The sequence below is a fragment of the Nelumbo lutea genome, chromosome 2, assembly GCF_056320005.1.
Source record: "Nelumbo lutea isolate HS-2025 chromosome 2, American lotus-T2T, whole genome shotgun sequence".
NCBI classification, from domain to species: domain Eukaryota; kingdom Viridiplantae; phylum Streptophyta; class Magnoliopsida; order Proteales; family Nelumbonaceae; genus Nelumbo; species Nelumbo lutea.
In genome coordinates, this window is record NC_142685.1 from 31,844,626 (window position 1) to 31,859,527 (window position 14,902).

Below are 14,902 nucleotides of genomic sequence, written 5' to 3' on the forward strand. Positions count from 1 at the left end.
GTCGGTGTCGTCCAGTCCGAAACAGCCACAAAAATCATTCTAACGTGTCGCGTAGCCGTGCGCGGAAATCTTGCAACTTGCTTGGCTTTGTTGCTGCACCCTCTCTAAACGGTCGCAGAGAATCCAACGACACTTCAATAGAAATCTCCCTACCGTGAATGGTGGCCCTTTCTCCTTTTCCGGGTGCACGCTCCAGGGCCCACACTGCCATCTAAACCAATTTGATCTCATCTCAACCCTTAATCTTCCATCAGGTTGACCAATCTTCATGTCGTACATACAACCACTTGATCCACAAACAACAAACCCCCAATAGTGATCGTCCAGTCAGTGTTACCATTGTAATTAAACACAAACGCAAGTCTAACAGTAGAAATACGCACCAGTCCCTTGCATTTCCCTCCAAGGTCCAAACTATTCATTTCCCCCGCTTCGGCCATCCCCCCTTGAAACAACATAGATCGCGCACGAATCTATTACTATACATCAGGACACAAACCATGGCCCCACTGCTGAGATCCACATTCTGGGACCCACTTCATATTTGATCGACGGAGAGATTGAAAAGTTTTAATCAGAAAAGACACGTGGAATGGGTATTAGTACTTGTTACATGAGCTGGAGAGCAGTAAACGATGCAGAAAGAAAGCCGCAGTCAAGAATAGAGAGAGGACGGGTTTCTTTATTAGGAAGCTTTTCTTCCCTTCTTCTCCTGAGCAGCTGAGCTCGCTTTATTCTTCCCACCAGCAGCAGCAGCAGACAACGCTCCTCACTATAAATATAAACTCTCTCTCTCTGCAGAATGTAGGTAACCTCTTAAGCTTGAGAGCTGGCTAGGAAATGATGAGGTATCAGCGGAACGACGTTGGATCTGTGGTGCTCGAACGCGCTGGGGGAGGGAATTTCCGGCTATGGCCGGCGGTTTGGGGAGCGGCATTTCGGCGGAAGCTATTGGACGCCATGATGTGTGGAGTTTCTCGCAACCGTCATGAGGAAGACTCTGGCATTGGTTCGCCGGTGCAGATGCAGAGCTTGAAGCAGAAACAGAAGCAACAGAGGTCGGGGTCAAAGAGGAATGCTGGATCAGGGAGGTTGTCGGAGCTTTTGAACTTGTCTCAGACGTCGGAGACCGGGTTGGAGGATGAAACCGAGGCTGAGACGAGGAGGAAACTTGAGGTTTTTGAGGAGCTTCAGGGAGTGGTTAAGAGATTGCAGCTTCAAGAGGGATTGCAGCAGAAGGAAGCAGCCATTGATGTTAGGAGGCTTGCGAAGGAAGATTTAGAGGCGAGGACGACACTTGCCATGCTAGGAGCTATTCCTCCTCTTGTCGGAATGGTTGATTCCGTTGATCTCGATTTTCAGATAGCTGCGCTCTATGCTCTTCTCAATCTAGGGATCGGAAACGATACGTATGAATCGTTATCTTTTTCTTACTGTCAAGTTCAACTTTGCTTCTTGTTTACTTTTTTGAGTTGGTTTTTCTTGAATAGTTGTTACAACATCAATACATTTTACGTTTTGTTTTATTCTATTCGTATCCAGATAAACTTCATAGAGAATTCATATTCTGTGTTTCCGATGCATTTGTAACGCTTTTTCCGACCGACGAGCATTTCGTTTCGTCAAACAGTTCATCTTTTTTATAACATTTCAATCCATTTTATCAACCTGCTATTGTTTCAGTCACGTTTGCTCTCGTATTAGATTTTATAACATTTCAATCCATTTTACCGCCATTTCTTTAAAACGCGTTTCCCCTGTTTATATTACTTATACTACGGCCCCTGCTAATTTGATCTGAATCTCCGACTTTTTCCTTCTCGACTTTTGCAGGAACAAAGTAGCCATTGTCAAAGCAGGAGCTGTTCATAAGATGCTTAAACTCATAGAGTCTGCAAATGAGTCGGTCTCTGAAGCAATTGTCGCCAACTTCCTCGCTTTGAGCGCTCTCGACTCAAATAAACCGATTATTGGCTCTTCAGGCGCAATACCGTTCTTGGTGAAAACCCTGCAAAATGTGGACAAGAGAAGCAGCGCCCAGGCCGAGCAAGACTCTCTCCGAGCATTGTACAATCTCTCCATCTCCCCTTCAAATATCTCTCAGATTCTAGAAACCGGCCTCATTCCGTACCTCCTGAACATGCTTGGTGACATGGAAGTGAGTGAAAGAGTCCTGTCGATTCTCAGTAATGTGGTTTCGACTACGGAAGGCCGGAAAGCAATCAGCAACTCGCTAGACGCATTCCCAATTCTGATCGACGTCTTGAATTGGACGGATTCACCTGGGTGCCAGGAGAAGGCATCTTACATTCTGATGGTGATGGCCCACAAGGCTTACGGAGACCGACAGGCCATGATCGAGGCCGGAATTGTATCTTCCCTTCTTGAATTGACCCTTCTGGGTAGCACATTGGCGCAGAAGAGGGCTTCGAGAATCTTAGAATGCTTGAGAGTGGACAAAGGCAAGCAAGTTTCAGAGACCTGTGGTGGGAATTTGGGTGTGGCCGTGTCAGCCCCAATTTGTAGAACCTCTTCATCTTCAACTGGACAGAATCGCGTTTTGAAGGGTTTAGAAGAAGACGAGGATGAGATGATGAGTGAGGAGAAGAAGGCAGTGAAGCGGTTGGTACAGCAGAGCTTGCAGAACAATATGAGAAGAATTGTAAGGAGGGCAAATTTGCCTCAGGATTTGAATTTTGCACCGTCGGATCTTTTCAAGTCTCTCACTTCATCTTCAACTTCAAAGAGCTTACCATTCTGAGAACTTGGAGTTGCCAGAGATCTGGAGTACCAAAGAATCAAAAGTTAGTCTATTTTCTTCTACTTCTTTTGCTTCTTTGATTTTCCTTGTTGTTTACACATATTTCTTATAAAAATCAGACTTAAACTTTTGCCTTACTATGGGAACCTTGTCAAAGAAAGCAAGCTCTGTTCAATGGAACTTGGGGTTTGGGTTTAAAATTCTTCAAATAACTGAGGTCATTTAGGTAATTTTACTTATGTATCCTCTATTTTTTAGAGCGGAGTGCTCAAAGCTGTCAAAGTTTCAGTTAACAGCAACTCTGTCTCAGAGCGACAAAGCTTTTGGTATGGGGCCACTCAATGTAAATTTAGAAAATTAAAGGGATTATTCCTTGGTAATATAAATTTACCGAAAGGCTGTTGCAATCTTTTTAAAAAATGGGATCATTTTTCGTCAAATTCCGTACACCTTTGTTGTGAATATTTATGTACTAATTTAATCTGGACCCTCTATACGCATAAAATACGTTAGAAAATAGAAAAGAGTGTCGGCTATTTTCTTCTGTATTGAAATGGGAGACTTAACACTGCTATACATCTGAGAATCTTTCCATGACTCTGTTTCCAACTTCCCGTTGTTGGGGTCTTAGGGTTCCAATTTTTTTTTTTTTTGATCAATAAGGGTTCCATTTTCCATGCAGAGTCCTTGGACTTTTGTTGTTTCGGTGTTTAACGTGATTTATTCAAGTAAAATTTATGGCTAGATCTTGGGCTGTTAACCCCTGCAGCTGTACTCTATCAATAGTTTAACATTCGGTATTAATTACTTTGTCTTAATGCATTGACCTCGGTTAATCAACTTATTCCTACTTTTTAACTGTTGTAGAGAGGCATGGAAGGACCCGTAATCCAAGTCAAGACACTAGAAGTGAATAAGCTGAAATCTGCATTTTCCTCTCCCCAAGGTATATAATATGTAATGTTCATTGTCGGGTTATAGTCAGTCATTGATCTTCTTAGAAATTTCTCATAGTTCTTTTTTTCTTTTTTTAAATTTTCTTCTGTCATTTTTGTTATATAGCTTTTGTAACCCTTTGTAAAGCTTATTACCCATTAGCAATTTTGTTTCATTTGATATGCTTGACCTTATATGAAAGTGCTTTAACTTGATAAATGAGACAAGCGCAGGGAAAACCACGAAACAAAGAAAAAAGAAAAAGATCCAAGTCTGAGCAGAAATGAATTATTACTTGTGGACCCCTTAGTTTACAGCTTTAAAAATGCTAAAGCCATCCTGATGGTAGGGGTAATTTAGGTTTTGAACTTCATTGATGGGTAAAGTCTAGGAAGTAACAATCTTTGGTTTGTTTTCTTTCATGATCCAGGCTCCAGAGCCTGTTTTGCTTTTAGGAAAGAGAAGGGAACCTTCATGTCATGTTTTGGTAGTACAGTGAGGGGAGGACAAAAGTACATGGGATGGGTTGGTGTAAATGTGGAATTATTGTGTTTTAACAGCCCTGTGGTCCATCAATAATGTTTTGGGTGGACTGGTGGAGCTCTTGATCCACTGATAATGAAAGGCAAGGCATTGCTTGGGGGCCGGGAAGCTAGAGTCCAAACATGAACAAGTACTCTTTAGTGGGGAAGGTCAGGAAAGACCTCATTCATAAAAAAGAAAAGGGTCAGGAAGGACCTCCTTCCAAAGCCCTGTTAAGCATGGACATCCTGAGGAATCTGGAGAGTTCCATCATGAGGCATTGATTTCCAAGTAGTTGATTCACCAAAAATCTGAGAAAGCTTCTTTATGGTCTCACTACCAGTCTGTTTCTAAGTTGCAGAACAGTGGTCCTGAGATTCCCAAAATACGTTGGCTAAGGTCTGATTGCTTTGCCCCTTTTAGATTTTCTGGGACTTCTGGTCCTGGGGGTCTGTAATGCACGTTCATTATTCTGACCCTAATTCCCTTATGATTTGTCGACTTCGCTGGGACCGTAGAGGAGGCCATTTTTACGCTTGCTGATCTTGTTGTGAATAATACGGAGAACAACAAAGAATAGCAAATAAATAAAAGGTGAGAAAGGAGAAAAATTTACACAGATGACGTGGTTTGGCATATTGAGCTTTAAATTTGAGAGGATTTCTATGAATTTTCACTATTTTCAATCAATCATTACAGCTCTAGTAGAAACTTAGTATTTATACTGTTGTGTGGACAAATTTTGCATACTATCTGGGATAGGGTCTTAGGCCCCCTAACACCTTTCTAATGCAGCCCAAGTGAGGAGTTATATTGTCATCCTTCTTAATACAAAGGCATACTATCTAATGCAGCCTGAGTGAGGAGTTATATTGTCATCCTTCTTAATACAAGACATTCTCTATCAGATCTGAGGGTGTTTTTCCGTACCTTTTCTTCAATTTTATGTAAATACTTCTTATGCAATCCAGTTTTATATTTTCTTTGAAAAAACGGTAGATAAATAAGCCATTTGGTAAGGGCTCGTTTGGTAAGTCTTTTTGAGAAAATCTTTTTGTAGTTCTAACAGTCAAAAGATGCATTGAACTTTTGACATAAGATCTGGGCAGTCCGAAGACCGTTTGGTAGACATGCATCTTTCCGTGCATCGTTTCGGATCTTTCTGCACGAGATTAAAATGCAAAAGACGTGGGAAGCTTTATTTGGAGCTTCCCGAAATCAGTCCAAAATGGGCTTCGCACGCCTTTTTGGCATCTCATCTTTTGGCGGTTAGATCTTCCGTATGCCAAATGGAAATAGACCAATTTTCGGTCTTCCAGGCCTGTAAACAGCCAAAAGACTGTGCAGAAAGACACGCCAAATGCACCCCAAGTCTTTTAAGAATATCTTTCCACAGCCCAGATGGCTAAAAGATATATTAAACTTTTGGGGTCTTGTTTTAAAAAATCAAGATAGATTGGTAAATATAAATATTTTGGGTACAAAAAGACCGAAAGTTTAATTTGAAGTTTTCTGATTTTTGGTGGTTTTGGGCTGTAAGCTTTTTGAGATGCAGGTCTTTCTAGCATATTATCTTTCATTGCCAAACAGAAAAATACCATTTTTTTTTATCTTTTGAACTTTGAAAAACCCAAAAACCACATGAAAAAAGTTGCCAAACATCCCCTATATTTTACTGATTATGCTATTACAGCAGTAGTGAAGTTGCAATATGGAGCAATGAGTCAAATGGAAATTGTGTGAGAAAGTGAGAAGGGATTTGCCATGGCTTAGACGTTTGAGTTTGACACAAAAATGAACAAGTGAACCATATGAAAGAAACAACAAACAATTAGAGGCAACCCACTCTCAAATCACCTTTCTTGTTTATCACGGTTCAGATGATGTGGGTCCCACATTTACGTCATATCCTAATTTTGAGGATGCAATGCAATTAATAGATCCAGTCTTATATAGGGCAGATCCTCTTGCATGTGTCATAAGAAAGACCAAAAGATAGTAGTAATAATTGAATGATACTAGCCCATGTTATTTTTATGCAAAGCAGAGACGTTCTCTAATGGAGTGGGGCTCAATAATCCATGATGGAGTGTCTACACGACAAGGGACATAAATCATAGATTGTCTCCTCATTAGATGTAGAAGTTTGCTGTTTGTGGATAGTGTCCATTGCAATCTAGCTCTACAGGTTTAATACGAGGCGCATAGTGAGAGGTATTTACGGTGGAAGGGCGCAAAGGTTGGTCAAGTCTCTGAAGTTCTGAAGAAGGTAGTAGAAAAGAGAGAATGTTGGAAGGAATATCGATTGTTGAGGACGATGGAGGAAGATAAGAGAAAGAAGAAATAAAAAAGTGAGAGGGTTCATCTAAAAAAATCTAGGGTTAGAGTTATAAGCTATTGTGAAAATTTAGGGTTAGAGTTATAAGCTATTGTCTGATGTGGGGGAAAGTTATTTTCCTTTTTATAGAGAAAACCTTAAGGCTACAAGGAGAAAGATATAAAATGAGACGTTTTCTATTAGGAAATGAGATATTTATGCCATATATTAATAGAATATCATTGGGATTTCACCATGTGTCTAGCGAGATCCTTCAAAGGTAAAGTTTCATTTTTCTTAATGATTCTTATGTGGCACGTGTAGGTTACGTCTCCTAACGAGTTTCCTAGTTGTCACATGTTAAAAAGGAAAAAAATCTAATTGGCGATGTTATCGCAAGTCTCAAGCAACGTCCATTGTTCACCATGGGTTTGAAGAGATGTTTTATGCTCATCGTAAGTTTGCAATGGTTGTTGAACTCATCACAAATCTACGATAGTAAGCCCATTGCAGGTTCTAGGAAATTCCACATGTTAGATTTGCATTGTAACTTATATTTTGATATTTGCAATGTAATTGAGGTGATAAAGAACAATATTTAGTTACAAGAGGATATCTTGAAAATAGTTTCATGAAGCCAACTTCATGTGCACAATGCACCCCACCTCTTTGAACCCTCCAATTGGGATCCATGGATTTATTGTGGGTCCTCCTAAAGAATAAGAAAGAACAATGAAGAAAAGTTGGGAGAGTGTCAAGTGGGGAACAGGAGCTCTCTGCTGTCGCATTCCTCTTCTCAATTGGTGATTGTTAGGTTTATGTAGAGATGATGACGCTTCCACCCGTTTCAGAAAACCCACTGGTGGTGGTTGCTTGAATGTTGATGGAGACTTTGTCTACCTAACCAGTTAGTGATGTATGAATGTTGATTTGGGCACATGGACATGTTTATTGAATTTAATAAAAAATAATACTTTTTTGTTGTTCTAGCTTTGAAAGGAAAGTAGGGGGAAAGAAATGGGTAAAATTGGAAGCTTGTATATAAAACTCACAATTTAAGTGAGAAGAGAAACCTCTATTTTTCTGACCAAAACAAAGAAAAATCAGATGCAATATTGCAGTCTTTTTGAAGTTTTCGAAACTTGGTTCGAATAGGATTGCAAATAGATGGGATTGAATTAGGATAACACTTTAGAGGTATATCTAAATCTGATCTATAATTTGTTCATATTCCAGAATAAGAACCTATTCACAAATCATAGGAGTGTTCATAAAAAACCGAAAAATTGAATGAAAATTCGATTGATCGAATTGATCGGTTTAGTATTTTTGAAAAATTAAAGGTACTGGTTTGGTTTTACACCAATATGAAAAACCATAGTTAATCGAACTGACTTATATATACATTTTTCCATATTATATATATTATTTATAATATAATATATTATTTATTATTTATAGTATAACATATTATATATTCCCAGTATTATATTGTATTTATATTTTATTCATAATATATATTATAAATGTTAAAAAACTGAAATTCTAAAGAACTGAACTGATCAAAAAGCGAACTAATCAACTGGTTAACTAATTGGATTTGGTTCATGATTTTCACCAAAAATCGATGGTACTGGTTCGGTTGGAAAATAGGCCATGGTTTTGAACCGTGAGTACTCCTATTCAGGAACCTCACCTAAAGTTGAACGGTTCCTTGGAAATGGTATCATAATTTATTTGACTAAATGGTTTAGTGTTCAATCCTCATGATCACCATTATACTTATTTCAATTTCATTAGAAGGTATGAATGATTCCTTGAGATGGTATTAGAGCCTATTTGACCATTCTTCATCGTCTGACTTGTCCATGCTTCATGTCCGATGGGCTTTTGCATGAGGGGGTTTGTTAAGTCTAGAAACGTGGGAGCCATGCATTTATGGAGGGGTGTTAGTGGTGAGATCTAGACGTAAAAATGGATCAATCATGATCCCATCAGATCTGAGATCCAATCCTATTTGGTTGAATTCAGATCACCCTTATTTGATCCAATAAGATATGATCCAATATATATTATATACTTATAAATATAAAATATATATATATATATATATTTGTTATATTATTTATTTTTTATAAATATATATATATATGATAAAATAATTAAAAATACTTATATTTTTTGTTTTTACTTTATTTAAATTAGTATATTTTATTTTTCTTTTAATAATTTATTAATTTTTAAAGAAAACAAGTTTGATCTGATGAGATCCAAAGATTTGACTTACCGATAGGATTCGAATTTAAATTGAGTCCTATCAGATCCGATTGGATCTTCGGGTCAGATCAAATTCAACATGACCAGTGTTAGATTGGATTCAAATCGATACGATCCATTTGCATCCCTAATGAAATCTAGAGGATATTAGACAATGTGAATGGTTTTATTTTCTTAAACAAAAGTGGTTTTTACTGTTCAATCCACCCCTAAAAATCTTAGCTCCACCTTATAGGTGGGATGAATCCTGACCATGAATCAATGCCAAATCCATGGGAAAGATGAATTTTATAGGGGGAGTACTAATAGATTAGAAAGGGGTTGTAGTTTCATATTTCTGAAGTGGAGTACAGTCTACCTATCCCTAAACAAAAAACACCTGCCATGTCAAAACAAATTCAAGGGCTCACTCTGTTATGCATATCATGGTTCGCAGTTGGCAAGATCTATAATGGGGTGGGGCCATTGCAGATGACGTGGGCCTCACCACTCTCCGGTTACGTCTAAATTGGAATGATTAAATTGCACATGTCCTCTGGGGTCTCTTGATAAAAGGTACGTAAGAGTCTGGGCTAACGGAGGACTAGATTGGGTGAGGACCCAACCAGTTGTAGATGGTCTCCCCATTATATGTACAAAGTTGCTTTTGGTGGACTGTCTCAACAGTGATTTGTGAGACACAAACTATGGGGATCAAATTCCGCAGCTCTAATCTTATGTGGGTTAGGTACTTTTGGTTCAGCTGTGTCCACCAACTTTTTGAAATGAGTCCACGAGTCCAGCTTGACGTGGGCCCCACCTCCTATTACCGTCCAATTTGGATCTATGTATCGACGCCTCGATGGATTTAATTATTGGGTAGTTTTGAGTAATTTATTAGGGCCATTTATTAGAACACTCCTATAGTTTTATGGATTTAATTAAATTTATCTTATAATTTTTAGGGTTATTTATTAAAATATTCCCTATAGTTTTATGAATTTATTAAAAAACCTACCCTATAATTTGTGTTTTACTAAAACTCTCCCTATACTTTGCAATCAATGTACTTAATCAACCTTCCATTAGATGAATCAGAAAATAACAATTTTAACGTTAACATCCATTCAAATAAATTTAATTAAAATAAACTAAAAATAAAAAGGTCGATTAAGTAAATAGGTTGTAAACTATAAGGGATGTTTTAGTAAAATGCAAACTATAGGGTATGTTTAAGTAAATCTATGAAACTATAGGAGTGTTCTAGTAAATAACCCTAATTTTTATTTTACTAGAACACCACTTATAGTTTGCAACTTATTTACTTAATCGATCTTTCATTAATTTGGTTTGTGATTTTAAAATAGCAACATGATCACATAAATGGAGTGGAAAATGTTCAAAGGCATGGGCCATGATAAAATGACATTTTTATTTTTTATTTAATTTTGATTAAATTTATAATTTGTTTGAATGAATGTTAGGGTCAAAACTTTCATTTTCCACTTTCATGTAATAGAAGGTCGGTTAAGTAAATTGATCACAAACTATAGAAGATATTTTTTTGTAAAAACAAACTATAGGGAAGATTTGAATAAATTCATAGAGGATATTTTAATAAATGACTCTTTTTTAATGACGTTATATTTGGATGAAGGTACATGGAGTGAGAGTCTAAGGAGTTAAAAGTTTAGGGTTTAGCCATTTAGGATTATTTTTTTTTACTTAGGCTCAATCTGTAAAGAGTATAAATACAAATATGTAGATTGCAAAACCTTATATTTTATATTATTTTATATGTATTTATACTCCTTCCAAACTGAGCCTTAAGAGGTAGTAGGACTTGGGAGCAAAATAATGCTCCTACTCTTTTGTCTATTAGCCAAGCTAATTCGGGCCCTGTTTGATGCGTCTTTTTGTGTGGTCTGTCGGCTATTTACAAACCCGACATACTACGATTCGGTCTTTTCCATTTGGCTTGTGGTAGATCTAGCCACCAAAAGCTGACACGCCGAAAAGACACAAGAAGTCCAAAACGAGCAATTTTCGAGAAGCTCCAAATGGAGCTTTTGTGTGTGTGTGTGTGTTCTATTCGTCTTCGTGCAGAAAAACACGCCTTAACCAAATGGGCTTTAGGCTGCTCAGGTCTTAATGCAAAAACTCAATGTGTCTTTTGACCGTGAGAGCTACTAAAAGATCTTCCCAAAAAGACTTACCAAATGGCTCCTCAATCTTGCTATATAACGATATAGGTTTGCTTTACATAATTGAGAAATGTTTTCCTTTTCTTTACCCAAAAAAATATTTACATAATTGGGAAATGGTTGGATATAAAATACCATGGTTTTCAAAACTAGACTGTATTGGATGGTTGAACCAAAAAACTTGGGAACTGGTTAGATAATTGGTTTTGTTTCACCCTAAAACAGTTTGTTGACCAAAAACCATAGATTTGGTCAGTGACCCACTGACCCAGGTGATCAAACCATTGACCTAAACAACGGTTTTGGTCTTTTTTTTATTTTTTTAAGTTAGAATGGACCATTCGTTTGAACCGGATGATTGGACCATTTGACCTAGGAATTGGTCCCATAAGGGTTTCCTGTCTAGTACGATTTTAAAAACCTTGTAAAATACTATTATGTTTACTTATGTGATAAGATGATGACTGATTTGGTGATGATTCCAAAGTCTGTTTTTACTATATATCATGGTTTTCAAAATCGAACTGGAGCGGACAGTCAGACCTGAAAAACTAGGAACAAAAACCGTTGATTTTGGTCAACAAACCGCTGACCGGGCAGTTAACCGTTCAAATTGTTTGAATGGTTTTGACCATTTTTTTTTAACTTTTTTTATAACGGTCAGACAATTCGACCTAGGAACCAAACCCCTAACCAGTTCGTTCTTCGAGTCGGTTTTAAAAACCTTGTTGTATACCTTTTGACTGAAAAAACATTTCTATTAGCACTAATACAAAACCTTAAAAGTAAAATACTTTAGGCTGAATTTGGAAGGAGTACAAATGCAAATATGTAGAGTGCAAAACTTTATAATTTATATTATTTTGTATGTATTTACACTTTACATATTTGCATTTATACTCCTTTCAAACTGAGCCTTAGACTGTGTTTGGTTGCAATGCAAATAAATTTGGACTGATGTAAAATTATAATAATGCAAATGATTTGAGTATAAATTCTGATCTATTTTTGTTTTAAATTTTAGTTTATTTTGTTTGATTGCAGTATAAATTAAATAAATCAACATTTAAAGCAGAATAAAGTAAAACACAAAAACAAAATTAAAGAAGAATTTTCATTTGCAGTCCCATACATTTTTATTTATATAAATAAAATTGCACCGGAAGACGAGGTCGCGTTCTGTGCACCCATGGGTGGATTGGACGAGTGCACCTCGAATGAGATGCGAACACATCATCTCATCCGTGTTAACCATGAATTATCTCCGCTATTAGTAGTTCGGCTGGATGAACCGACCATTTTTTACTCTTCCCATTTTTAACTCGGAAGCGACGTCCTCTCCCCTGAGCTCCAACAGTACGTATTCGTTATTAATACCGGTACAACCTCTTCCCTTTCTACAGACGTACCTCTACTCTCCATCGTTGATATCTCTCTCTTGTTGACGATCGCAGCAAGTACACTGGTTATCCTTCTATCATTCGCCGCCTGCTCTTTCTCCTCCGCTATATCCACAGAGACGTCACTGTTTTTGGGGAACAGCTGCGTGAAGCGGCAGAGGGGACACAACCCATGAGCCGACAACCAAATGCACGTGCCCACAGTAAGGAATCGCCTTCACGGCCTCCGCCTCGTTGGATTCACTCAGACACTCGACACAGTCGTAGGTGAACAGCGGCAAAGGCTTAACGGTATTTGGGTCGAGACCACGGGGCAGGACACCGACGAGGCTGACCCCGCTCTGTGCTACTGGACTCGGCTGCGTGAGAAATCGAGGGCATTCTCTTCGGCGAAGCGGCCGATGTAGATGGAGAAGAAACCCATGAAGAAGAGAGAGGTGAGGAGCACCACCGTCCAAAGACAACGTGAACAGAGGATCTTCAGATCTTGACTTCAAGAGAGAGAGAGCTGTGGCTGTTGTGAATGGAAATTGCATAAAAGAGAGATGAGACAGGCGGACAAATTGACGATGAAGCTTTTGATGGGAAATGGGGTGACTGTAACTTTGGAAGTGAAGCTGAGAAAACGAGAAGGCAACAGCTGCGAGAAAAGTGCACCACCCCTTGTATCAAACCTCTATACTCTCTTCTATTAATTCTAGTTCTGAGAAATGTAAATCAATTCTTATTAAAATACTGAAAAAAAAAATTATAATTTTTAAATGGGAATAATTCAAAATTATTTTTATAAGAAAAAAAATTAATTTCCCAAATAAATGTACAAATACAATTGACCAAACAAATGTACAAATATAATTAACCAATCAAATTTATTGGATTTAATCTCTGATAAGAATAAAATCCAACAGCTTTGATTTGGAACGGATTTAGATGGGATTTTGGGGAGAATGGCTACAAAATAGAGAGAGAGAGACATGACCGAGGGGCAAATGCTGTCCATGTGTAAACAAAAATTTGAAAGGAAGCGATGAAGCTGCTTCAGTTTGCAATTTGCAGTGCACCCGGTGGAACTGGAGAGGCGTTGTTGTAGAACTGGAACTGGACTGGGGCTGGTTCAGCGCTTCACTTCCCTACTGTGGAACTGTAACTGGAACTTGACTTATGCGTTTACGACACCAGTGGAACTGGAGAGGCGTTGCCAGTGAACCGCACGGGTGGGATTTGGCTTCATGGTCCAAGCGTTATGAAAGGTAGAAGGATAAAAAGGATGAGATCTCAGACCCACCCACATCCGCTGCCGGTGGCTTCTGCGTTCAGTGAGATTGCCGGTCACATGTGGATGCTTCTAGGCTAGGGGTTGGCGGAAAAAAAGTATGGGAGAGTGTATTTTAACTTTTTTGTCTTTTTGTATATTTTGCAAGTAACAGCTAAACGTTTGTTAAAGTTAATAAATTTTAAACACGGCGACGTGGGCGTTTGTGATTGGCAGGTGCACCCGTCCAATGCATCCATGGGTGCACAGAACGCGGCGTTCTGCAAGACTGTGCTCACACTGATCGCAGTGTCCCTTGCAATCACACACTGAGAATATCTTCCCACCAGAATAAATATAGAACTATAAAGATGTTCCCAAATGCATGGATGTAAAAGGCCTTGAACACGACGTTCCTTGAGGACTGAATCCAAATTTGTTGAAAATTACTTGGTTCAATTTCAATGCTACACATGTAGAAAAACCAAAACAAGGCTCTTCATGGTGTGGAAGGAGAGTGTGGACCTTATTTGCATCCATCTCTGACCCACCCTTGTTTTCACTATAGACATGTTTATGGGTTGGGTAGCTCAGTGGCCCAGCCTCCGGATGGGCTTGAATATGATTTTTAGCTCATACATTTGACCTCGAGATTAAAAGTCTAGCTCGATTATTTTTGGGTTGGGCTTGGGATTTGTCAAAAAAGCCCAGTATAGCCTGGCTTTTTATAATTTTTAAACCCTAAATCCCTAACCCGATTAACTCTTTCCCAGTTCCCCTCCTTTCATTGATCTAACTTCTCGGTTCTCACTCTCAAAGTCTCAGTGCAAGTCAGCGTCGAGCATAAGCTAGCAGTGGTAGGCGGCAACCCTTTTTTTCTTTTACTGTACCTTTTCTGGCAAACTCAGGCACCGGCACTACCAACGAACTAGGTCCTCTCTCTCTCTCTCTCTCTCTGTTCTGATATATAAGGAAGTCCGAACAGATTTGAATTAAGTTTTAGTTCTATTAGTTTTTGTTCTCTTAGTTTGTAATAGAGATTCATTAGTTTGTCCGAACATATTCGAATCAAGTTTTAGTTCTGTTAGTTTTTGTTCTATTAGTTATCAGTAATAGAGATTCATTACTTCATTACTTCATTAATTCGTTTTAATTTCAACATCATCCCCGTGTAGTCTAGAACTTATCATCTCTTGCATGATACCTTGTTTAATTTTCTCAATTTCGTTTAGTTATATCCATTCCATAGTGCTA

General features: G+C 38.3%; 1 protein-coding gene and 1 long non-coding RNA gene across 3 annotated transcripts; one reads left to right on the plus strand and one right to left on the minus strand.

The window, feature by feature from the left end:
* The first annotated feature begins 630 nt into the window (after positions 1 to 630).
* On the plus strand, positions 631 to 5,278 carry LOC148869658 (U-box domain-containing protein 38-like). Of its 2 annotated transcripts, XR_016107112.1 has the most exons (4): positions 631 to 1,409; positions 1,834 to 2,804; positions 3,629 to 3,707; positions 5,015 to 5,278. XR_016107112.1 is itself a non-coding variant. In XM_088969188.1 (3 exons), exons 1-2 carry the CDS (start codon positions 841 to 843, stop codon positions 2,759 to 2,761), a joined length of 1,497 nt encoding a protein of 498 aa, XP_088825314.1. In that variant the 5' UTR covers positions 631 to 840; the 3' UTR covers positions 2,762 to 2,804; positions 3,629 to 3,877. The 2 variants fall into 2 exon arrangements, 1 of the variants encoding a protein (XP_088825314.1); XM_088969188.1 differs by lacking the exon at positions 5,015 to 5,278 and having other exon boundaries at positions 3,629 to 3,877.
* Positions 5,279 to 12,073: 6,795 nt separating this feature from the next.
* On the minus strand, positions 12,074 to 13,774 carry LOC148869659 (uncharacterized). Its single transcript, XR_016106846.1, has 2 exons — positions 13,376 to 13,774; positions 12,074 to 13,099 (listed from the first exon to the last, which is right to left on the minus strand). It is a non-coding gene; the product is annotated as an uncharacterized LOC148869659 (long non-coding RNA).
* Between the last annotated feature and the right edge of the window lie 1,128 nt (positions 13,775 to 14,902).